Source organism: Labrus mixtus, chromosome 9, assembly GCF_963584025.1.
Source record: "Labrus mixtus chromosome 9, fLabMix1.1, whole genome shotgun sequence".
NCBI classification, from domain to species: domain Eukaryota; kingdom Metazoa; phylum Chordata; class Actinopteri; order Labriformes; family Labridae; genus Labrus; species Labrus mixtus.
In genome coordinates this window covers 23,312,032-23,336,055 of record NC_083620.1, presented here as the reverse complement: position 1 = coordinate 23,336,055, position 24,024 = coordinate 23,312,032, and the positions used below count along the sequence as shown (strand labels likewise).

At 39.6% G+C, this 24,024-nt stretch overlaps 1 protein-coding gene across 3 annotated transcripts in view; it reads right to left on the bottom strand.

The window, feature by feature from the left end:
• Positions 1-2,762: 2,762 nt before the first annotated feature.
• Positions 2,763-24,024, bottom strand: part of LOC132980698 (cell adhesion molecule 2-like) — a 142,146-nt gene continuing 120,884 nt past the window's right edge. For 2 of the 3 annotated variants that reach the window (XM_061046974.1, XM_061046972.1), the window contains 6 exons: positions 11,350-11,508; positions 10,958-11,048; positions 10,589-10,767; positions 6,616-6,642; positions 4,724-4,846; positions 2,763-4,616 (listed from right to left, as the gene is read on the bottom strand). In XM_061046974.1, the coding sequence (XP_060902957.1) occupies positions 4,498-4,616; positions 4,724-4,846; positions 6,616-6,642; positions 10,589-10,767; positions 10,958-11,048; positions 11,350-11,508 (698 nt within the window). In that variant the 3' untranslated portion in view covers positions 2,763-4,497. The remainder of the gene's footprint in view (positions 4,617-4,723; positions 4,847-6,615; positions 6,643-10,588; positions 10,768-10,957; positions 11,049-11,349; positions 11,509-24,024) is intronic. The other variant, XM_061046973.1, reaches the window with a different exon arrangement.

Here is a 24,024-nt window from a genome sequence, read left to right as displayed (position 1 = left end):
AAATAAAAGGACATTGAAAAATTTAGATTATTTTCTGCCTCTCTATATGTTTTTTTGCAGCCTATCTTTGGCTGCAGCAGAGCAGTGATTACAAGAAAACTATTCCTAAATACTTGTCCTGCCTGGAAGGAAATATGAAAGATGACACATTTTACTTTTTCTTTCATCAAATATAAAGAAAAGAAAACAAAGATGACAGATATTTTCTACTTATTATTAGGAATGATTGGGTTTCTTCACAGTGTCACAAATACCTATTTAATCTGTGATTACAAACATGATCCAGACCAAAAACATTTCTTCATCAGTTCTGTTCAGCAGTTCTGATATTTGCTTTGCATCCCACTCTGTCTCTGAAATCCCTTTATCCTTTTTCTTCCTCAGAAAATCACCCAGTGAATAATATAAGGCAATTTACATGCTTGGATAGTGAAAACAAGTGAAATTACTATTATTTCTGCATAAAACTTTGTGCCGTTAATCCAAAAGAAAGACCACTATTTGTGTCAGGGTTGGAGGGCTTTTCATGTATAGTCTTGCTAAGGCTCCTCCAGATGTCACTAATCCACTGAAGAACTGTGGGATGAAACAGAAAAAAAATGTCCAAGTAACTGCATGAAAAGTAACAACCAGTTTCTTTATGTGGGAACAAGAAAACAGAAGAACACCATTTGGTTTTACTATGAAATCGTACAGGACTGGAAACTGTAAGGACTATTAGCTCAAGACACAAGACTTCAAAATTTGAATTGTGCTGTAGACCTTGTATGTTTAAGTGTAATTTTTTTTTTTTTTTTTTTTTTTAAAGATTTCAATTTCTCCCTGAAGGATTTTGTCAGAGACTTCTGTTCCGCTATGATAAGAGCTTATTGTGAGCTGGAGGACTGATATGGACCCTGCCTACAGGGTACAGTGGGGATCAGTTTCTTCACTTTAGTAAGACTTACAAGGCCTCCTCAGAGGTCATGCTGTGATTGTTACGTAGCCCAGGGTATGATTCTCACATTTCAAGGGTAAAGAGAAAATCCATTTTCCAACTGACTATTTATGATTACACAAGTGTCCCTCCAAAAATATCCAATTACTAAATTATGATTGATTCTGAGCATTATTTTATCCCAGGCATTATTCAAGACAGTCGATCTCCATTTACATAGCTTAACGAAGCACCGAGCCTTTAATAACAGGAAGGAGTGGGATAGTTGGAGCTGATGTTTATTTGAACTGGCTGGGCTTTTTGGCGGTAATGATTATGAAGTGAGCATGGGGAACTGTCTCTGCGTGAGGAGAGCGGGAGCGGGGTGATGTGTGCAGCAGGCAGATGGTTTGGCCGGACAGTGTGTTGATAATGGCAACATTAGTCTGCTGGGAAGCGGCATTATGCTCAAGGTCAATGGGAGCTGAAGAATGGCGGATCATAATGACACATGCCCCGTGTCCTGGAACGAGACCTCTCTTTAAGGATGTTGAGATATTTAGCATGAGCTCAGTAACCCGCACAAAGCTATTATACCCATCCTCCGATTTCTAAAAGTTCATCTTCACTACTGAAGCAGTGGTAATGGACCATAAAGGTGCTTTCTTTTGTTTTCTTAATTGGAAGGCTGTACTGAACATTAAGGTGTTGAGAATACCACAAAATGTAAGACACTATAACATTTGCTTAAGTCAGTTTGATGAGGTGTAGTTTTTACATTGCTTTTCTACAGACCATTACACTTGTGGTTAGAACATATGGCTTGTTTAGATAATGTGGATACAGTGCACAGTTGCACACCATGTTCTTGGGATACTAATTTAGATCTTCCTGAATGCCTCATTTGCTCAATCCTTTTTTATCCTATTTGATTATGTGAAGTCTGCAGTTTTATGCTTTCTAATCCTCACCTATAGCACATATTTATCCTTCAGTAATCCTTACTTAGAGTAATTAAGAAGACATGAATGCAAATACCTTTACAAATCTATAAATATAAACTATACTCCTATTTTCCCGACAAAAAGAAAGCAACACCTGCTCTCTATTTTTCTTCTTTAGCTGCTTCTGCTATTTTACCTGGGTTTTTTTCCCCCTACAAGTTTAACATTTGGCACCTTATTAGCATACTTATTCCCTCTGTCTCTTTTCCCACATAGATGATATAACTATCTGCTTTTTCAGTGATCTAATTTCCCTGCGGGGATCAATGGAGTTTTCATCTTAAGTGTTATCATTTCACTCTCAATTTAAGCAATCAGCTGTATCCTCAAAAATCCTATCCATAATGCCACATCAGGAAGTGGTTTGCCTCCAGTTGTCCTCAGCCCACTTCTCCTCTCAAGCTTGTTAAAACAAGGGCAACAGCAGGCTGCTGTATTAACATCAGCGGGTGGTTTCGCGAAGCCACTTCAAGCGTATCGAAGTCAGCGCCAGTGAGGCAGGGAAGAATTTTGGGAGACTCAAGTCTTCCCTTTGTCACCCTGTATTAATGCAGAAATCATGAGAGGAGCTGAGAGCTTCATGCAATCTTCCTGAGGAGCTCCATGTTTTTTTAATCCTTCAACTCTTTGCTTATATTATTAATACTAAAGGCTGAGTAATACTTGACAGTGTCATGGTACAACAATTACAGTTCAGCTTTGGTCAAAGCACATATTTTTGCCTTTTATATCTCTGTAGGTAAGCAGACTCATATTATGACTGTGGGTAATGTAATGTAATTCACCAGGACAAAGAATTCCTCCTGAGTGCATTTAAAGGTACAAACCTAGTCACAACAAAATGGCAGTTTTCAAGTTGTTCATATTTTAATCCACACTTTGTCTCTCTTTTTCTCTCTTTTTTTCTTTGACAGTGGCATAGTTGAAAAATGAATATTCAATACTGAGAAAAAAGCAAACCTCACACATCCCCCATAAAAAGCAAATAAATTACAGCGATTCAAACTTTGTACAAAATGACTTATTTATAGCATCATATGGAACTAACAAAATAACATGTATGAGCATTGGCAATGTGGTGAGATGTCTTTGATACAGTGACTTTATACAGTGAGGGGATGTCTGATTCACCAATGCCTCAACATGTCATTAGTACTGTTTGCAGCAAACTCAAAGGCCATAACGGTGATCCTTGTATTGTTTTTATGAGAAGTTACAGAATTAAAAAATGGAAAAGTTCATGTCAGACAACTACTTTAGTAACAGCAATAATATCAATCAATATATTATTATATAATAAATGTCAATCATAATAAATACATTTATTTTTTTAACAGATTTTTTGTCTTTTTTACATTTTAAGTAATTCATCAGAATCCCTGTTTGAAAAAGTGTTAAAAGAATCCCGTCAAATTGACATCAAATGAAATGACCTGAAACCAAAATCTATAACCGGTGTTCGATCTTTTACTAAAATTGAATACTTACACATTATTTACATCAGGCAAAACAACCTCTTGTAAAACAATTGACAGAAATTAAGACTTGTGGAATACTTTAAATACTGTATATGCTAATATACAAACTGCAATGTATCAGAGATCCCAAGATTCAACAATATTGTTCACCAATATTCACGTTAGCAAAGTATTTTACAGCAATATCCACACATTGAGCATAGTTGTTCAATTAAATTCAACATAAATAATGAACCGTCACAAGGTTCCACTCATTCAGTTTGGATCTTACATCGAAATCAAAGTTTCTCATCCATGACGATAACGGCAAGTGAACTGAAAATCTTTATCGGTTGGAACCCATCACTCCATCTCGACTCGTATTGAATCCTGAGACAAGAATCAGTGGTTGTGTTCTCCCCTCATGTCAGTCCTCAGACTTTTGTGCTTTAATTTTTTTAACTTGTTCTATGTTGGTACAAATCAACAGCATGTGTAAAAAATGAAAATCAATCAATGCAGAAATATTCAGACAGTGCTAAGAAGGATTGGATTTGATCTAGATGTCGTCTATCTATGTTGTCAATGTGACACTGTGAGTGTATGTAGCTATGGCCTGCTGTGGTTAATGCTAGCAAACTTCCAAAACACACTTTTTATACCTAAAATCTTCTGATGATAATGTGTGACAACATGATGACATTTTTCTACAGTTTGAAAAGTTAAGACTTAACTCCAACTCGAGTTTAAGCGCATTTCTGTTTGAATAATAAAAAAAAAAAGTACAGGTACATAAAGTTGAGTAACGTAAAGTCAGAATGAGTAGAGAGAAAAAAAATGCAAGCCATGAAAGAAATGCAGAAAAATGTACAGCATTTAGGCACCGTGAGACAGAAATGGAAACAATTTCAATTGTACATGGATTACATTAATTACAAAAGAAGAAGGCTGTATTGTCAGCAAATGCTTTGAAAACAAGCATATCCAAACATTAGCTTTCTGTAGAAGACAAAAGAATAAGTAAAGCAAAACGGATCATGTGGTGAAGCTGAGGCAGCTTAAAATTTGCATGTACGCTGTCAAAAGTAGTCATGAAACAAAGGGAAAGAGCAACAGAAGTCTAAATGAAGTACTCTTTCTTTTCCTCTGCGTGCACATGGTTTCCCTCAGCATTGATGATGGCTGTGTCTGCGTCGGGTGCGTCTTCTGCTCCTTTGGCCTCATGTGTTAGGTACGTTCCTGTAGAAATAAAGAGCCGTATTAAATTAACCTCCTGCTGAAAGGCACCAGACATGTTTAATCCAAGCAAGACAATTTTTATTCAAGGGGAGCTCAAGTGACTTTACCTTTATGTCTTGCCAGATATCGTCCAAGAACTATTATCAGACACATGGTGATGAAGACCACGACTGCAACAACGCCGCCGATTAAGGCGTGGTCAGGTCCGTGTTGTCCTAAAGCATTGGGATCTTAAAAGAACGGGGATAGAGGGAATGGAGGGGAGAGTGGGGGAGATTATGTTAACACCTGCAAGATGTGTGGCTGCTGTCCAACTCAGCTGTAGACATTTCTTCAACTGCAATGGAAATATTTTACACCTGCAATCATCCTGAAAAAACGGCAGATGTTGCTTTAAAGCAAAACGCACAACATTCCCAAATGAGTTTCTGTTTTATGTGGCAAAACCTGACAAGGCTGCTTTGAAGAGCTCAAATTAAGGTAGAAAAGAAATAATCATTTGATGTACCACAAATCTTTGCACAAATCCAAAAAAAAAAAAATGAATTAAAGGATACAAAATGTTGCAAGAATATTAAAGCTTTGACTGATGTTTTTGTTATTTTTCTACCAGAGCCTCGACACATGCTATCTTTTGTGTTTCCCCTTGCTCCCTGCTGGATTCTGCGGCTGAGGAGCAGGTTTTTTTTTAAATACGAGTTATTTAACATGAGGCTTCCTCTGGGCAGAGAGCGAGCTGAAGGTTTCCCAGGTAGGAGCATGCCTTTGTGTCTGTCCTGTAATAAACTCTAAGTGACTGTGTCTTTACAGTGCACCTTGTGTGCTCTCATTATCTCAAGCTGATGAATGGCTATGGCTTGTGCTCACTTTTGCAAAGTGACCCTGGGAAATGACGGCGGGGATGTTTCAACAAACCTCGTTATATCGGAATGCAACCCTCATTTCAGCAACCCAAAGTGTGGGAAGTTAACAAAAGGAATGAAGACGGGAAACATGCAGTTCATTTTTTATTACTCCATGCAGGATAGAACTGCTTCAGACTTTGAAGCAATAACTGATTTGGAAGACACATTAATCAACTCAGTTTTGGTTGCATGTGGATGGAAATAATGATCTGTACAGCTGATTCCACTGTCAACAAGGGGCATAAGAAATGTTGGTATCACACAGCTGCTGCAAACTGCTCCTCCTACACTGCATTGTCAAATGAACACAATTGACTACATTTGCTTTCACCTCACAGTGGGAGTGAATCACCATCACATATTCATACGAATAGAACCAGATTTCAGAGCTTAAATACTCGACATACTCTTAGGATCTGTACGTCAATCTAAACAAAAGAGACACAACATTCCAAAACAAAACATTGACATTAAACAAGAAATTAACCTTCACAAAATGAAAACTACAGACATTTTAGAAGCACTTAAGGACACCAATAAATTAGTTTGACAATTATTCTGTTTCCATCCTTTCAGATTAGACATGCCGACTTCTTAACATCTTATTCCAAATACATATTTCCTACATATACAACCAGAGCAAACCAATTTTCTGCAACTGCCTGGCACATGAATGTATTCATGAAAGCACCTGGAAACAGAAATATTTTTTTTCCGATAATATGTTGTCAGAAATGTGAAAGATAAAGAGTTCCCACCAAGAATTTGGACTTCCCCCTTTGCTGTAAACACAAGATCTGAAATCAAATATTTAAACACTGGCACAGAAACAATCTCCAGGCCAGCTCCGCTCAGATAAAGCCGTCTCTTTCTTTGTGCAAAGACGAACCAAACCAGAAACATATTGTGTGATAACTTATGCAGCCGGTGACATGGCTGGAGACAAAGCAGCTGGCGTCAGCAGAGTGAGCATCCATGCATGGTGATGGTTTGGCTCATGCTGTGTGGAGGTCGTGATGTGTCCTGACCCAAATCCAGATCCAGCATCACATACTGTTAATCTGGCTTGCAATGACTGCTAGAGAGATATTTACCTGTTGTAGGCCCTGGAAAGTCTTTGGCTGTTGCCATGGTTGCAGACATTGACAGCAGTAGGGGGAGACGAGGGGGACAACACCGTGATAAAGAAGGTGACCACAAAGTTCAAAGGAAACATGAGATATTAGCATGAACTATTTTTCTACTTTTCACTTTGACAGCGTGCAGTGGAGACGGTAAGCGGGGCTTGCTGTCAGAGGCAAATGAATGCTTAACTGGAGTTACTTGAAAAGGTCACTGAGAGAGCGGTACAAGATACATAAATAAGGACAGGATGAAAACAAAAATGTACATACTGAGATTTTCCCACTGAAGTCTTGGAATATGGAGCTGTAAAGATATTCGGCAGCTGCTCAGGTTGAAAAGCATCTCACAAAAACATTTTTGCTCCCTTTTTAATTTTGAGCATTAAATAAAAATCCACTCACCACCGTTACGAGAATGCATAGATCATGAGACAAATATCATAACACCAGAAATAACGGAAGAAGACTATCCATTAGCTAACATCCCTAGAGGTAAATTAGAAAACGTGTTATTTGCACTTGTGTTGACCAACTCTTTAATATAGAGAGCAAGTAGTCGCCTTAGGAGTAATGAAGGATAGGTGTGGTAGAAATGAACTAATGTTAACACCGATAGTTCTATAAAGCAACAGTTCTCATTAGTGGGCTCCTCTTTTGTTTCTACTGCACAGTCAAAGCACTACACATTGCTGACACCAGTTTCAAGCTTTTCTGCTGACTGTTTTGCTCTCAAACACAATCAATAAGACAACAAGCTAATAAACATGGATGGAAGCAATTCAGGGTTTAGGATGTAGAACAAAAAAATGTAAATATCTCATATGACATTAAATGCAACATGTTTGCTCCGCCTTAAGAATAATGTCATTATGTGTTTAGATGAAATCATTTAAATGTTAATGCAACTGTTTACAGATTAAAATTTAACATGGCTCCTGTAGGGTTCATTGAAAAATTCTACATTAGAGCACGTCCCAAATGTGAGTAACAGTTATGCTTTATATAAAATACTAAATGCCCCATTGGAGTTATTTTGACGATCAAGGCAAACATTAAGCATGTTGAAAGGCACACATAACAACTCTAATTCCATTCAGAGGCATGAACGGAAGTAAACACATGGAGCATGTCATTTTGATGAACATCATTCGGAGGTAATTGCATGTGCTCTTACGTTTGGTCGTAATGGTAGCAGCCATTCAGCCTCGTAACAAAAATATAAACACTCTCATGTCTTCTATTTTCTGCTCCTGTGAATATGCAAATGTAAGCAATGGTTGACGAACAGTAAAAACCTGATGTGCTGAATGGCTGAGTATTGTTAGCTGTGGAAAATAAATCTAATCAGAAGCAGTAATAAAAATGCAGGTGAGGCAGCGGAGCTGTGCGTAAAAAAAAACGAAAGCAGAAAGGAAAGACGAAAAATAGAGTATTGAACTCATCCAGTAAAACAATGCTATTTTCTCGCTCAAAGCCTAGTTGTTAGCTCATCAATCATCAACAGTGTCATGTTTGTGGTTGCATGGAGCGTTGAGGCAGGGCTGGGGGGGGGGGGGGCAAGCAGACCTATGAAAGCAGCTGTGACTGCCTTTGCCTGATGCAAAAATGTCAGCGTAAAAAGATTGGAAGAGTGGAGGCTTAAGAGAGAAGCAGGAAGCTGGAGATGGAGACAATAAGGTGATGAGGCCTGCTAAACAAAAAAAAAGAAAAAAAAGAGAACAATAGGGAGCAAAGACAAATCTCTATGGTGAAGAGGCTCAACATGAGGAAACTTAAAATCAAATGGCACTAATCAAGGACTTTATATGGCTGGTGCGGTGGGGTTGATGTTTGTGTTTAACCTCGGTGAGTACAGGCAAAGTAATGAAAAAAAAAAAGATATATTTTAAGTCACACAAAGGACAAGCTGTGAATGAATGAAATCTTTCAGCAATGTATTTGTAATAAAGGTCAAGTCATAAATGAAGAACTCATATTTCCTACATAGATTACCTTTTCAGGCAATCGAGTATTACGTGGGAAAGTAAACCGCAATGCACAGAACATAAAAACCATCTGATGTCGTGCTTTTTGACACGAAAATGTACCAAGAACAAGAGATATACGAGGGTGAGGGGCTGAGAAGCTGCAGCCAGCAGATGCAGTCATCCCGTGCCTGTATTTAACTAAACTCCTACCTATAACCATTTGTCTAACATCTCACTCAGACTAATTTTTATACGCCATTTCTTTGCTTTTTTAATACAGTGTATGAAGGAGCATAATTGCAGACGGTGATAAATTGCAGCAGAGTGATGACATTTATTGCTTCTCAGCTCTCCTGTCATTAGCAAATTAGGCTTAGAGGCTGAGACGATCCGGAGAGACCCGGGAAGTATTCAGCCAGACACGGCGTAGCGCTGAAGAATGACTGTCATCATCAGTGGAAATGAGCCCGTCTCGCACATCTTTTAAACGCTTGACTCAATTTTTCATCCTTCCCGAGGAACCAGGACCTTTGTGTTATGTGTGAGAGCGCTGCTTACAAGTTTAACTCTTTCCTCGGGTAATCTGACAAATAGGAGAAACAGCTCCCCGATACAACGCATGCAGAAAGCAGCCCAGGTAATTCAACTCATTTAAAGGTTTTTATTTTTTTTATTTGGGAAAGTACAAATATGTTTTTATGACAAATTTTCGTGTGTGTGTCATCTTCCTTTCTTCATTTTTTTTTCTCAAAGAAGGCCTTCCTCTCCCCAAAAACCTCTTCCCTTGTAGTCGGACAAAGAGTGTGCTGTGCATCCACTGACTGTGCCTGAGCCTGAATGAACCCAGTGTCTTGAAACAGACTGCACTGTCGCGTGTGACTGTTTGATTAGCCACAAAACCCCCTCAAATAACTCCACGTTGAATTTTAATATTCTCTCCTTGATTTGTTTTATTGTTACTTGCCTGTATTTGATAAACGTTTCTAAACATGTGCTGCAGAGGCATTAATGATCCATTCCCTGCACCATGCTGTCTTTATTCTCTCGGCAGCTCCACTGTCTCGGATTAACTTATCTCTCCTCCAGGCGGTCTCGGGGAGCTAAATTCTGCATCCTTAACACTTTTTCCCCATTTCCTCCCAGGGACAGTCCAAAAGCTGAAACCTGTGTAGCAATATGTATAGTTCAGCGAGGAAATCTGGGCTCTCCTGTGCAATGCAGAGGCACCAATTGGAAATGGACTCAAGAGGAAATCTACAAATTGGGTGTCCTGCAGCAAACAAATTCATCTGTAACAATGCACATTACTTGCATTACTTGCATTAGTTTTGGTCCAAAAATTGCTCTTTTCTCATATCTGAGCCAGCTTAATTTACTTACATTGGAAAACATATGAATCTTATTTTGAACCTGGATAGATGCAGCCCCAGTGGAAAGCTGGTATCAGTGTGAGTGTGCATAGCTGAATGAAAAGCAAACTGTGAAGGTCTATGTCTACTGGGGGGTTAAAATTACTTTATTACTCTTGTCCATTTTTTCATGTTGAATTTGAGATATTCTGCATTTTGTTACTCCGCTCAAGGCAGCCCATTGGTTTTGAGTTCATCTCAGCAGCATAAGAAAAATAACTGAATATCATTACTCGTAATCAATCGCAGTGAATACCACGTCTGAAATTGATTTCCATCCTCAGAATTTAAATTTTGTTGCTGGTTCATACTCTGGAAACGTTTCAAATCAACCTGCACTATAGCAGCTTCACCACACAAATAAAATGTAATTCTGTCTCAAACTTCAAGTGTGAAATCTATTTGATTTAGACATATATGAAACATAACATTAAAATGAACATTAACATTACTTTGATATCACTCCATGATCGCTCTTTGGTGAAGAGACTTAGAAGTCCTCTGCCTGGAATATAAAGTAACAACAGAACTGATCATCCATAAAAAGACTAGTTGTTCTGGACTCACCATATACAAACAGTATATATTCAGCACTGTCGGTCCCCAGGTGGTTGCTCGCCTCGCAGCGGTATGTGCCATTGTCTGTTTTGTTTAGTGTGGTGATGGTTAGTTCCCTGCCCTCCACAATCATACGCTCGATGTCTGGCAGCTCCCCTCCATCTTTAGACCACAGCACTGGTTCAGGTCTGGAAAAGAAAATACAAACAATACTTTTTTTCTGCTTTCTATTTCCTACAGGTGAAGAAATAATAATAAAAAAAACTAAAGAAATGAAACTTCTTCAATGAAAATAAATCACATTTCAAGTCCAATGTAGGCCTCTTGTCATTCTAGTAACTGATACCAAATTGAGATTATAAATGAATGCCGACTTACATTGGGTTGCCTATGGAAACACACTCCAGTTTGAAGTATTGCCCTTCCTGTGGAATAATCAATGATTTTGCGATCTCCAGATGGGGAGCATCTGTGAAGAAGAGATGGAAAAGAATCCAATGCTATGACAGCGCTCTGTGTAGGAGGCTTTAACTGCAGCACTGGCAAAGTACAACAGTAGTTACTTCTTTACCCATTGGGCAGCTCTTAGCTTTAGCACATATCCCTGTTCTGCCTGGAACTAATCCCTTACCTGCAAACTAATCCCACACTAATCCTGAGCAATAGCAAAGCTAAACCTGCAGACATAAATGTAATCTCAATCCTTGTCTTTTCTCATTGCTAATCGTTTGCCTAATCCTGCTTTCTGGGGTGGGTATGACTGCACTCACAGTGGACCTCCAGGACCTCAGTGGTCATGTAAGGGTTGGACAGAGACACGTGGTCCACATGGCAGGTGTAGGCGACGCCATCATCTCGTCTGTCCACACGGAACTTGAGACTACTCCTGACTGTGAAGGATTTTCCTGTGGCATTTGTCTTTGTAGTTCCTAGAGAGAGTCAGAAAATGAAAATGGGTGACATCCACTTACAATTTGTAGTATTATATGGGGAACGGGTTTTGTGGAAGCTCCACATGCAAGGAATTATATTTGGAAAAAGAAGCAGAGAAAAACAGAAAACCAGCTTTTACTTTAACTATAACGTGAGAAACATGACATTTTATTTCAAGATTTTTCTTTTTCTGACACAGACAGCAGCAGGGGTTTTGTTGTTGTTTTCCTCTGCATCTCCTTTGAGGGAGAGAGTCTTGGCCTTTGAAAGTCAAAGTCAAAGTAGAGTGAATATTGAGGGGAGAGCCGTGTGAGCGTTGACTCGGTTGGTTGGGTGTGTTTGCTCCTCTAGGACCATCTCTCAAACATCCCAGTCAACAAACAGGCACACACTCCCCCGGCAGTGCAGGGTGGATTTCCTCAGTTCCATAGTCAAATCTTTTCTTTCTTCTGTCTGCTTTGTCTAACTCTCATGTCCAGACATTCACCCTTTTCATAGCTTCAGCTCTCGAGTTTTTTCTTCTCCCGACCCTCTGATGTTGTTTATATTTGGAGATGACTCTTAACTTATAATTGGAAACATTTCTTTGCAATTTGCTGCTACTCTCCTGTCAGCGCTTTGTGTGGTGGCACCACTTTCCATAGAACCAGCTGTACACAGCCACTTAGCGAGGCGAAAAGCACACAGGCATTTCTTGACGACAGGCCTCGACAGACTTTTCACAGGAGACGCTAAACTCCTCGCAACTCGCACTACACTACATCCTTCCACTTCCATCTCTTCATCCTGCCTGGACATTCAACCGTCCAGTGCTAAACCAACTTAATCATACTGACATATACTCACTCCACTCCTTCACTCACAAGTAACACACAGAAAGGCACAAGCAGCACATGCTTCATTCAATCCCTTGGTCTATTAACTCCTAAGAGCTCCTTGCAATAACGCCCAGAAATCATCTTCATTTTGGGTTGATTTGTCCCATTTGTTCCACTCGACTGTTTTTCTTTCATTGTAATGTGCGAGGGAATTTTACTCATTCGGTTTTTCTTGTATGTATACAAGAATGATTTGAGGGTGATGAGTTGTAATGGCTTAATGAATCCTGAAATAATGCAGATAATGCTCATTTTGGTGTTTCTAATAAATTTTTCCTCAAAGCTTATTTACTTTTTAATTTTATTTCCATTTTATTATAAACAGCAATTATTGACGTTGTTGACATCACCAGTTTAAAATCTAGTATACGGGTAATGTCAGTGATTGGAAAAGGTTGTTTTTATTAACCTTTTAGCACTTGAAGTATGCCCTGTATTAGTAATAGCAGTAAGAAGAAAAAAAAGAAGAGGACTACAAAATGGGAGGACAGGAAAAAAAAAACACCATTTCAGTCCAACCTCCCGAGCCTCCAGGACATCATGCTGGTTATGATTAATGCATCACAAATAAGATTATTTTTGAAACGTAATTTCAAACATCACATATCATTTGAGCAGACAGGAAAGTCAGAGGCCTTGCATGTTTGAGCCAAAGACCTTGCATCTTGCCCTGAAGTATTGAGGGGGGATAGTAAGTACCTCTGTGGTGTCAAACACAAATCTCTCCAGCTTTCCCTCTCATTCATCACGTCGCCTGTAGCATCAGAGCTGCCACAGAGAAGCTGTCAGTCTCTTTCAGGGCGGCTGCTAGCATCGCCACAGAGCACGCCGAGGCAGCTTTCATAAGAATGTGAATGTGTCCGTTTCCACCTGCTTTGAACCAGACCCCCGGCAGGCAAGCAGATCTACATTCAGGCAACTGGGGGCACTGCTGTCATCATCTCCTCTGTGCATGTTCTAACAAAGTGGAAGTTTATTGGCAGCATTTTACAGTTTACAAAGTGTGGACCTGTTTTTTTTTTTTTTTAAAGATACAATTTAAAATTGTAATTGTTCATTGGGTCAGCCAAGGTTTGCCCAGCCTTGAAGATATAACTGCATAACAATTTAGGTCTTTGTTTATTTTATGAGTACCCGAGATATATTCTCTAATAGCAAATTCATTTTTTACACTTGCAATTTTAAAACTTCTTGCGATGCCAGAACCTACTGCCTGCTGACCAATAAGTATTAAAAGCGTGTTTTATTAAGTGTTGCCCAGTATGTTACTTCATTCTGTGACCTATTTTCTACATTAAGTTGCTGCTGAAAGCTGTTTAAGTGTCAGCTCATATTCGTAAGGTACAAATGCTTCATTTGGTGTAAGGCTAATGATATTTTGGAACTTGCTCAATCTTAATGAAGCATCATTATTATTGGTAGTTTGGGGGTACAAGCACCCGTGAGAAAAGCTCAACACTACTGAGCTGGTGAAGCTGTATCTGGGTTTCCTGTGAAATTGATCTTTAACCGTCTGATTCAATGTGCTTGTAGAGAGGTACATACAACATCTTTTACTATAACAAGGGTTTGATCCGTGCATTTGGACCTATTGTCTATCATTCTGTAATATTTGAAATCAATGAAGATTTAACAACTTGTATTTTAAAAAAAACATTTGTATAATGGTATCTTGCACCTGTAGCAGCTGTGTAAAGTGGAGTCTTGTTTCATTCTCCGAAGACTTTCATATTTCAGTGTTTGCCTAAACTTGACACAGAAGTAGTTCCTGTACCATTAGTCTAATAAAAAGGCTTAGAAAGAAACACTGAAGATTAATGAATAGAAAATGGTGATGTAGTGAAAGGCTCACAAATATAACTACACATTATTTTGACTGTTGACTAGTTTTCAAATACCGTTTCTTCACAAGAAATGAATGTAACGTTTTCACTTACAACAGAAGATGTGAGCAGCACAGGTCTGCACATATCACTACTGTCATTTATTATTACGACCAACACAGCTTAGTGCGGTCAGAGAACAACGTTTCAAACGAATGCTACCTGACTGTTGATTACATGTTGAATCTGATAACAGTATTACAAATGTTTGAAAATGTGAAGTTATCGCCGAACACAAAATAAGAGTAGAGACATGCACAAAGCTCAGGTCCCTCTTTCCATTAAGCAGATGATGCTCTATACTCTTTTTATTTGACACCAAAAAAAAAATCAATGCATGTCTTTGAATAACAATTCCTTTTCAGTGCAAAGAGTAGGGATTGAATCAAGACATAAAAACATTCACATGCTCTGTCGTTTGCATTTACATACTGATTTTCTATAATTTGATGTCATTTTTGAAACCGTCTTTGCCACATAATTGAAGATTTTGATTCTGATGTCTTGATTTTTAAAATGGTACAACTAAAGTAGGTTTCATAACACGTGTGTCCACAGCGTTAAAACTCATAACCCTTAATATTTTCCTCCATAGCTTCCAGGTCTTTCAACTTTATTGGAATATAAATTATTTTTTTTACTTTGTTCTCCAGGGGAAAAGAGATTGTTTTCACTGAGGTTGGACCTGCTGTGGAAAACGAGTCTATGACGTCTAAAAATAGCTCACCATCTAAAGCAAGAAATGTGAGAAAACACCTAGAGGTTTTACAACATATGCTGGTTTATTCCTGTAATGTGGCACATTTGTAAAAGTCTCAGATGCTACCCACAATGTTTCCCACTAACTTACAGTGTAGAGAGCTGGTAAATAAAAGAGATGAAAACATGGCATTGTGTTTATAGACTTTCCAGATGTTAGACTCACGACTGAAAAAAACCCACATCATGCTGAAATGATATGTATCCCATACATATCATCAATGTTGTCCTGGGGGGGGTTAAAAGCTATCTCAGGAACAGAGGGAAAACAAGAGATCCTGTCAACTGATTTAGAAGAACACCAACTACTCTGGCCAACACTGTCAACTCAATGATAGTACGATACCATTCATCATGAATTAAATTATACATCATGGATTACACTTCAAACAAGATCTGTGAGCCTGTTCTTATGCTTGCGTTAAGGTTGTTTTAAAATGATTTAAGTTGCCTGATGATTTAGAGCAAATATACTATAATGCCATGGTGTTAGTTTTGTAAGATCAGATAAGATCAGACATTGTGGGCTGACATGATGCACTGATAAACATATGAAAAATATTCCCCCCAGCCTGTACTATTTGCTACAGCCGATGCTGTGTACAGGAAGCGCCGTGTGATCATCAGGTCTCTTTAATTTAGAAGAGCAAAGATATAGTGCAAATATGAATATGAGGAAGCAATTTATTTTCTTGGGTAGAATTTTTTTTTCCCACTGCTTCATGAATATTGCTGTTTTTTTTGTGATGACATCCAATGACAATTCAAAGTTTTCAAAGAATTGACAGGATGGTAAAAGTTGAAGTGCACACTCAGCAGAGAGCAGGGATTTAAAGTCTAAAGTAAGCAGTGTTTCCCCTAGGTTTACAGCTTTTTTTTGGGGGGGGGTGGGGGGGGGGGTGGACACACGCCAACACGCCGACACAAACTCTTGAAGGAATCTTGGTGTTTTTGCGTTACTTTTTATTCATTTTTATTTTTTTAAAGATTTATTTTTGTGCTTTTGTGCCTTTAATGGAGAGATAGGACAGTGGACAGAGGCAGAAATCAGGGAGAAAGAGTGGGGATTGACATGCGGGAAAGGAGCCACAGGCTGGATTTGAACCCGGGCCGCCCGCGTTGAGGACTACAGCCTCCATACATACACGCATTTAATTATTTATTTATTCATTCTTTTATTTAGTTATCCAGTATTTATTTATCCATTTATTTATTTATTTATACTTTTGCCAGATCTCGTCCTCCATACACAAATATTGTTGTGTTTTTTGATTTGTTGTTGTTTTCTTATTTGTCATTGTGTTTTTTGATTTGTTGTTGTGTTTTTGATTTGTCGTTGTTTTCTTATTCGTCATTGTGTTTTGTTATTTGTTGTTGTGTTTTGCACTTCAGGGCCGCCGTACTCTCTCTCCTCACTCGCTCCCCCCACCTGAGCCTGAGCCACTGTGTGTCTGGGGCAAACATTGTATCATGTTGCGGCTGATAACGGCGGGAAGCAGTGAGTGGGCGTGTCTTACTTCTTACTTAAAAAAAAAAACTTTGGACAGTGGGAGTAAACCGGAGCGCCCGGAGAAAAACCCACGCTACACAGGGAGAACATGAAAACTCCCCACATACAGAAAGGCTCAGGATTCAAACCAGGAACCTTTCTGCTGTGAGGCAACAGGGGAAACCACTGACCTCTTGTGTAGCCCTTTATAAACATGATTATTGTGAGATATATGAGGGGAAATGTAGTCCAAGATCTAGTGTCTTTAAGGTGCAGTCTCACTCGCACAACAGCCTCCAAACGTCCGGACAAACCAGTTCCTCTTTTTGGGCTTCTTAATGCTGGCTTTTGTATCTTTTATCTTCCACTCCATCTCCTGAATCCTCTCCGCACACTCCTGCTCTTTCTGCTGCAGGACTTCTGCTGCCTCTTGACGATGGACCTTCAGCTGCTCTTCAGCCGAGTTCAGAGCATCTTGAAGCTCGATGATCTTTACTCCTTGGCTCTTCACTATGGGTTCCTGCTTCTCCAAACCCTCACTGATAGTATCGTCTATGATTGTCCGGAAATCCGTAATCTTAAGGTGAACCACTTGCTCTTCTACCTTCTTGTTAAGCTCAGCATCTTTAACAGGAAGGTTGGTTTTCAGTTCTTCCTGTTTGCGCTGAAGAAGCTCTTCATCTTCCTTGTCTTCTGGTGCCTCCTCATCCATCTCAGGCATTGGCACAGATGTATTATTGCCTAAGGGACCACGACTGAGCTCCTCCTCAAACCACCTATCCCAATCGTCATCATCCAAGACCTCTTCTTCAACCCCATGACTTGACGCATAAGTGAGACTGTCAAAGTCATCCATCCATCCATCATCCCAACTCAGACTGTCAACTGAGTCCTCCTCCACTCCAATACTCTGAAATTGTTGCAGTTGTTTGTGGGCCTCCTCCAGTTTGGCCTTTAGACTTTTGTTGATTTCAATTTCCTCATTCAGTCGTGAGGCAGAGTTCTCCTGGAGCTCCTTCAGCTGATGGCTGAGGCCCTGTTTTGCTCTCTCTGCTACTTCTGCGGCCTGTAAATACTTAACTCTGTACTGTCTAAGCTGGATTTTAAGGTCCTTATTTAACTTGTCTTGGGCTTTGAGGTTGTAAGAAACATTCTGCAGCTTGCATTCAGTTTCATGCTGCTTCACTTTGAGAGCTGCATTTTCCTCTTGCAGCTTTGCTGTGCTGCTTTTGTCCTCTGTGGTTTGACCTTGGAACAAATTGAGGACGCCACACAGGGTCTCCACTTTTCTTTTCAGGTAGGCTCTTTCATTAGGCCTGCATGAAATGAGCAACACCTTGGTGGACTGCAGTTTCTTACAGACGCCTGTCTCCCAGTCTTTGATGTAGGCCTTAACACAGCTGTCCAGGATTGCTTTTCTTGTAGTCAACATTTTCCTTTTTGTCTTTGGGGGTGGGCTAATGTACGATCCTTCAGTGAACAAATCTCTCTATGAACTCAATCAAGTTGGCTCTCCAAACCTTTAACCTGCAAACTTTAGTCTCAGAACGTGACATCATCACGTTTCATGACATCATCAAAGGCATCAAAGCACTCTGATGTTCTGAGACGGAATGCTGACAAGACTGTTTTTTTTATTTAAAAAATAACTTTATTTACAATTTGTCAAATAAATTCTGATGTAAAGTCCACACTAAAACCTAACAAAGAAGTTTGTTTGTAACTTAAGTTGTGGCATATAGGTCTTTCACACTTGCAGAAAACTCTTGAAAAACCTGTGGTGTTGTTAAAAAGGCAAATATTGTCATTTTTTAAGGTGATATTCAACTACCACTAACAATTCGATGGTCAGTTAGTGTAGTCACCGCATCAGTAAAAATGCTCAACATAGAGTTGTCTTCAGAGAACATTTATTATCCACTTCACGCACTGTGCAGCCTTTAGAGTTTACAGAAAATATTTGTGGGTACGTATGTGTGGTTTTCTGTTGAGTAATATAATAAAGATAAATGGACATGCATTATAAATTATTTCTCCCAATACTGCAGCCTTACTAAACAGAATATAGTCGCATAGCCTACTAATAGACACATAACTAACATCCAAATATTCCAGAAATTATACAAGCATTAAACGACAGAAATACAGATGAAACCTGCGTACGAATATTAACAGCACATTACACATTCAACACTGCAGTCCCACATTAAACATAAAGAGCACTTACATCCTGATGGACGCACACAGGTCCTCACTGTCCAATGAAGACGAACCACGTAACATTAACTTTTACTGAGAGAGAGCTTGCTTATAATCATGAACTGCTCTGATCAACTAACAGTACACCACTCACGTCTAACAGGAAGGATTGACCGACAAATGATTGGCCTACACCAATCCTCCGTGGGTGGGGCTTAGCAACCGAGGCATACACACTATCAATAGAAAACAACATATGGAGAGCCGCACGGCAGTTTATGGAATCTTCTTTACAGTCATTATAGCATCGTATAGCGGACTCTGTTGATTCCCCCCCCCTCCCGTCTGACAGGGAAAGTCTCCTGCTGTGAGGAGTATATGTGAACAGCCAGGTCAGGAGAATATCCAGAGCAGTCCTGAAATTAGTTGGTTTTGTTAGCCATACAACGCTATAATGAGAATATTTGCCTTTATATCAATGCTACGAGTAGTCCAACGGAATGACACAATCAACAAAAGAGCGGAGAACAACATTCTGACCAACAGACGACATAATGCAGCTGTTTAATATCGTGCACGGTAATCGTAGTGCTTGTGCGACTACATGCACCGTGCAGCAGTCACAGGACATAAACGTCACCCCCCCTTGCCATTGGCTGAAAGTGAATTCCCCGGATAATATCCTGCTGTGTTCTCACATCAGCTCACTCTGACTTGCTGCGGACACATTACTTGGGGTCTAACAGGTGAAACTCCAGGTGAAGTCAGAGCGAAATATCTGGCTGTTTGCGTTCACACATACAGCCCCCCCCCCCTGGAAATGTCTGGAGTTTTTCAGGAAATTTTTTGCAAGCATGAAAGAACTTTTATTGTTCAGTTCAAATTTGAACCATTTTGAAAGCAGTCTAAAATAAAAAACGTCATTGTTTTAGTCTTAAATTTAATGACTTTTCCTAAAGTTACCAAAAATACACTAAAATAAAATCTTCCAATTACAAACTTTTATACAGGTGCTACACATAAATCAAAGTTGTTCTGGGTCAAATTTGACCCAGATGAAATCAAAGTAACTAACTATTCCATTTATTTAAAGTCACATTAAGATGAAGAGTCTGGTTAAAACGTCTTTACAAGATATAATTGCTTGCATTGCTCATGATTTTTTTTTTTTAACTGCCAATGAAGCGTGCAAATACAAAAATACAGTGGATTTGCAGTGTGATGTTTTTAGAGAATTTTAAAACCTTGAAACCAAAGGCCTTCATACGATGTCTGCGGCTATTTGTTATGAGAAATAGAGTTTAAGTGGGACCGCGCACTACGATGGGTGGCAGGGTGAATCATTAACGCTGGTACAAGCTCCAAACTAGATGTTGCCCTGATTTTGATTCAATTTTAGCGTTGTAGTTGATTATACTTTTAATAACTACAAAACAACCTCTGAAAGTGGGAGAGAGCTCATACAGACGGTCGAGAGTGAGAGTGTGTGCCATTATGAACAGAGGATGAGAGACACTTTCTGTACAGAGCTGGAGAGATTATTTGAAACAGAAAATTCAGTCGATAATCTTTTTTAATGTAATTAAGTTAAGCAGAGAAAAGAGTGATCTATAATCTATCAATAAACCGGTTTTAGGACACGTCTGTGTGAATTTCACGACGTGCAGATGCTTAATTGAGTGACTCTCACGGTCAGAGATAGTGGGCATGGTGTCATGCGTGAGACTTGGAAGCTCAGGTTATAAAGCTGCTGCGTCATGCTCGCTGAAATTTCAGTGTGCGCTGAAAAAAACACTCCTATCGTCACCTGTATCACAGTGTGAACTAAAGTTTGTCCTAGTGTTAAAGATTCACCCCGCCACCCATCGTAGTTCGTGTTCTGCCCTCTCGCCTCATAGACTGTAAATATTACGTTCACCTGCCCGGGAGCTGGAGTCTGACGTCACTTTCCTGCGCCGTCCACTTTGCCATTTCGTTTTTGAATTGGTTTGAATTATGATCACTTTTTATCACGGCAAGTTTGAAAACGAAAAGCCAAAGACCTTTTAGTTTTCATTTGAATCATGTCATACAATATGCATACATAGAGAGTAAAATTATAATGCAAACTGGATGACTGAATATTCATTTTAAATATAGGTCAAATAATGCACCTATATTCTGAAAATTAATTTATCATTTGAATTTTGATCACTAATCGCTTCCATAGTCAACAGGTCTGCCAGCGGTCTCCCGGTTGAAGCCATGCTAGTCTGCTTAATGTCAACAGGAAGTCTCGCTAGGAATAGATCTGACTGGATAACTCAGTTGACCAATCCTGAATGAGACTGACCTTAGTCCCTCCTACCTCATTAGCATACGGACACAGAAATGTAGAAATAAATAAATGTAGAAATTAGTAAATGTGGAAATAAATACATGTAGAAATACATGTAAGACATTTAATTATTTATTTATTCATTCTTTTATTTAGTTATCCAGTATTTATTTATACAATTATTCATTTATTTATACTTTTGTCAGATCTCGTCCTCCATACACACCTGCCGAACACACACACTCGCCTCGTTCTCTCTCTTACGGTGGCACTGAAGTGCAAAACACAACAACAAATAAGAAAACACAACAACAAATAAGAAAACACGACGACAAATCACAAAACACATCAACGAAGAAGAAAACACAAAACACATCAACGAAGAAGAAAACACAACAACAAATCAAAAAACACAACAACAAATCAAAAAACACAACGACAAATCAAAAAACACAATGACATTAACTTTGGTAAAAGTTGAAGTGCACACTCAGCAGAGAGCAGGGATTTAAAGTCTAAAGTAAGCAGTGTTTCCCCTAGGTTTACAGCTTTTGGGGGGGGGGGGGGGGGTGGACACACGCCAACACGCCGGCACAAACTCTTGAAGGAATCTTGGTGTTTTTGCGTTACTTTTTATTCATTTTTATTTTTTTAAAGATTTATTTTTGTGCTTTTGTGCCTTTAATGGAGAGATAGGACAGTGGACAGAGGCAGAAATCAGGGAGAGAGAGTGGGGATTGACATGCGGGAAAGGAGCCACAGGCTGGATTTGAACCCGGGCCGCCCGCGTTGAGGACTACAGCCTCCATACATACACGCATTTAATTATTTATTTATTCATTCTTTTATTTAGTTATCCAGTATTTATTTATCCATTTATTTATTTATACTTTTGCCAGATCTCGTCCTCCATACACAAATATTGTTGTGTTTTTTGATTTGTTGTTGTTTTCTTATTTGTCATTGTGTTTTTTGATTTGTTGTTGTGTTTTTTGATTTGTTGTTGTTTTCTTATTTGTCATTGTGTTTTTTGATTTGTTGTTGTGTTTTTGATTTGTCGTTGTTTTCTTATTCGTCATTGTGTTTTGTTATTTGTTGTTGTGTTTTGCACTTCAGGGCCGCCGTACTCTCTCTCCTCACTCGCTCCCCCCACCTGAGCCTGAGCCACTGTGTGTCTGGGGCAAACATTGTATCATGTTGCGGCTGATAACGGGGCGAAGCAGTGAGTGGGCGTGTCTTACTTCTTACTTAAAAAAAAAACTTTGGACAGTGGGAGTAAACCGGAGCGCCCGGAGAAAAACCCACGCTACACAGGGAGAACATGAAAACTCCCCACATACAGAAAGGCTCAGGATTCAAACCAGGAACCTTTCTGCTGTGAGGCAACAGTGGAAACCACTGACCTCTTGTGTAGCCCTTTATAAACATGATTATTGTGAGATATATGAGGGGAAATGTAGTCCAAGATCTAGTGTCTTTAAGGTGCAGTCTCACTCGCACAACAGCCTCCAAACGTCCGGACAAACCAGTTCCTCTTTTTGGGCTTCTTAATGCTGGCTTTTGTATCTTTTATCTTCCACTCCATCTCCTGAATCCTCTCCGCACACTCCTGCTCTTTCTGCTGCAGGACTTCTGCTGCCTCTTGACGATGGACCTTCAGCTGCTCTTCAGCCGAGTTCAGAGCATCTTGAAGCTCGATGATCTTTACTCCTTGGCTCTTCACTATGGGTTCCTGCTTCTCCAAACCCTCACTGATAGTATCGTCTATGATTGTCCGGAAATCCGTAATCTTAAGGTGAACCACTTGCTCTTCTACCTTCTTGTTAAGCTCAGCATCTTTAACAGGAAGGTTGGTTTTCAGTTCTTCCTGTTTGCGCTGAAGAAGCTCTTCGTCTTCCTTGTCTTTTGGTGCCTCCTCATCCATCTCAGGCATTGGCACAGATGTATTATTGCCTAAGGGACCACGACTGAGCTCCTCCTCAAACCACCTATCCCAATCGTCATCATCCGAGACCTCTTCTTCAACCCCATGACTTGACGCATATGTGAGACTGTCAAAGTCATCCATCCATCCATCATCCCAACTCAGACTGTCAACTGAGTCCTCCTCCACTCCAATACTCTGAAATTGTTGCAGTTGTTTGTGGGCCTCCTCCAGTTTGGCCTTTAGACTTTTGTTGATTTCAATTTCCTCATTCAGTCGTGAGGCAGAGTTCTCCTGGAGCTCCTTCAGCTGACGGCTGAGGCCCTGTTTTGCTCTCTCTGCTACTTCTGCGGCCTGTAAATACTTAACTCTGTACTGTCTAAGCTGGATTTTAAGGTCCTTATTTAACTTGTATTGGGCTTTGAGGTTGTAAGAAACATTCTGCAGCTTGCATTCAGTTTCATGCTGCTTCACTTTGAGAGCTGCATTTTCCTCTCGCAGCTTTGCTGTGCTGCTTTTGTCCTCTGTGGTTTGACCTTGGAACAAATTGAGGACGCCACACAGGGTCTCCACTTTTCTTTTCAGGTAGGCTCTTTCATTAGGCCTGCATGAAATGAGCAACACCTTGGTGGACTGCAGTTTCTTACAGACGCCTGTCTCCCAGTCTTTGATGTAGGCCTTAACACAGCTGTCCAGGATTGCTTTTCTTGTAGTCAACATTTTCCTTTTTGTCTTTGGGGGTGGGCTAATGTACGATCCTTCAGTGAACAAATCTCTCTATGAACTCAATCAAGTTGGCTCTCCAAACCTTTAACCTGCAAACTTTAGTCTCAGAACGTGACATCATCACGTTTCATGACATCATCAAAGGCATCAAAGCACTCTGATGTTCTGAGACGGAATGCTGACAAGACTGTTTTTTTTATTTAAAAAATAACTTTATTTACAATTTGTCAAATAAATTCTGATGTAAAGTCCACACTAAAACCTAACAAAGAAGTTTGTTTGTAACTTAAGTTGTGGCATATAGGTCTTTCACACTTGCAGAAAACTCTTGAAAAAC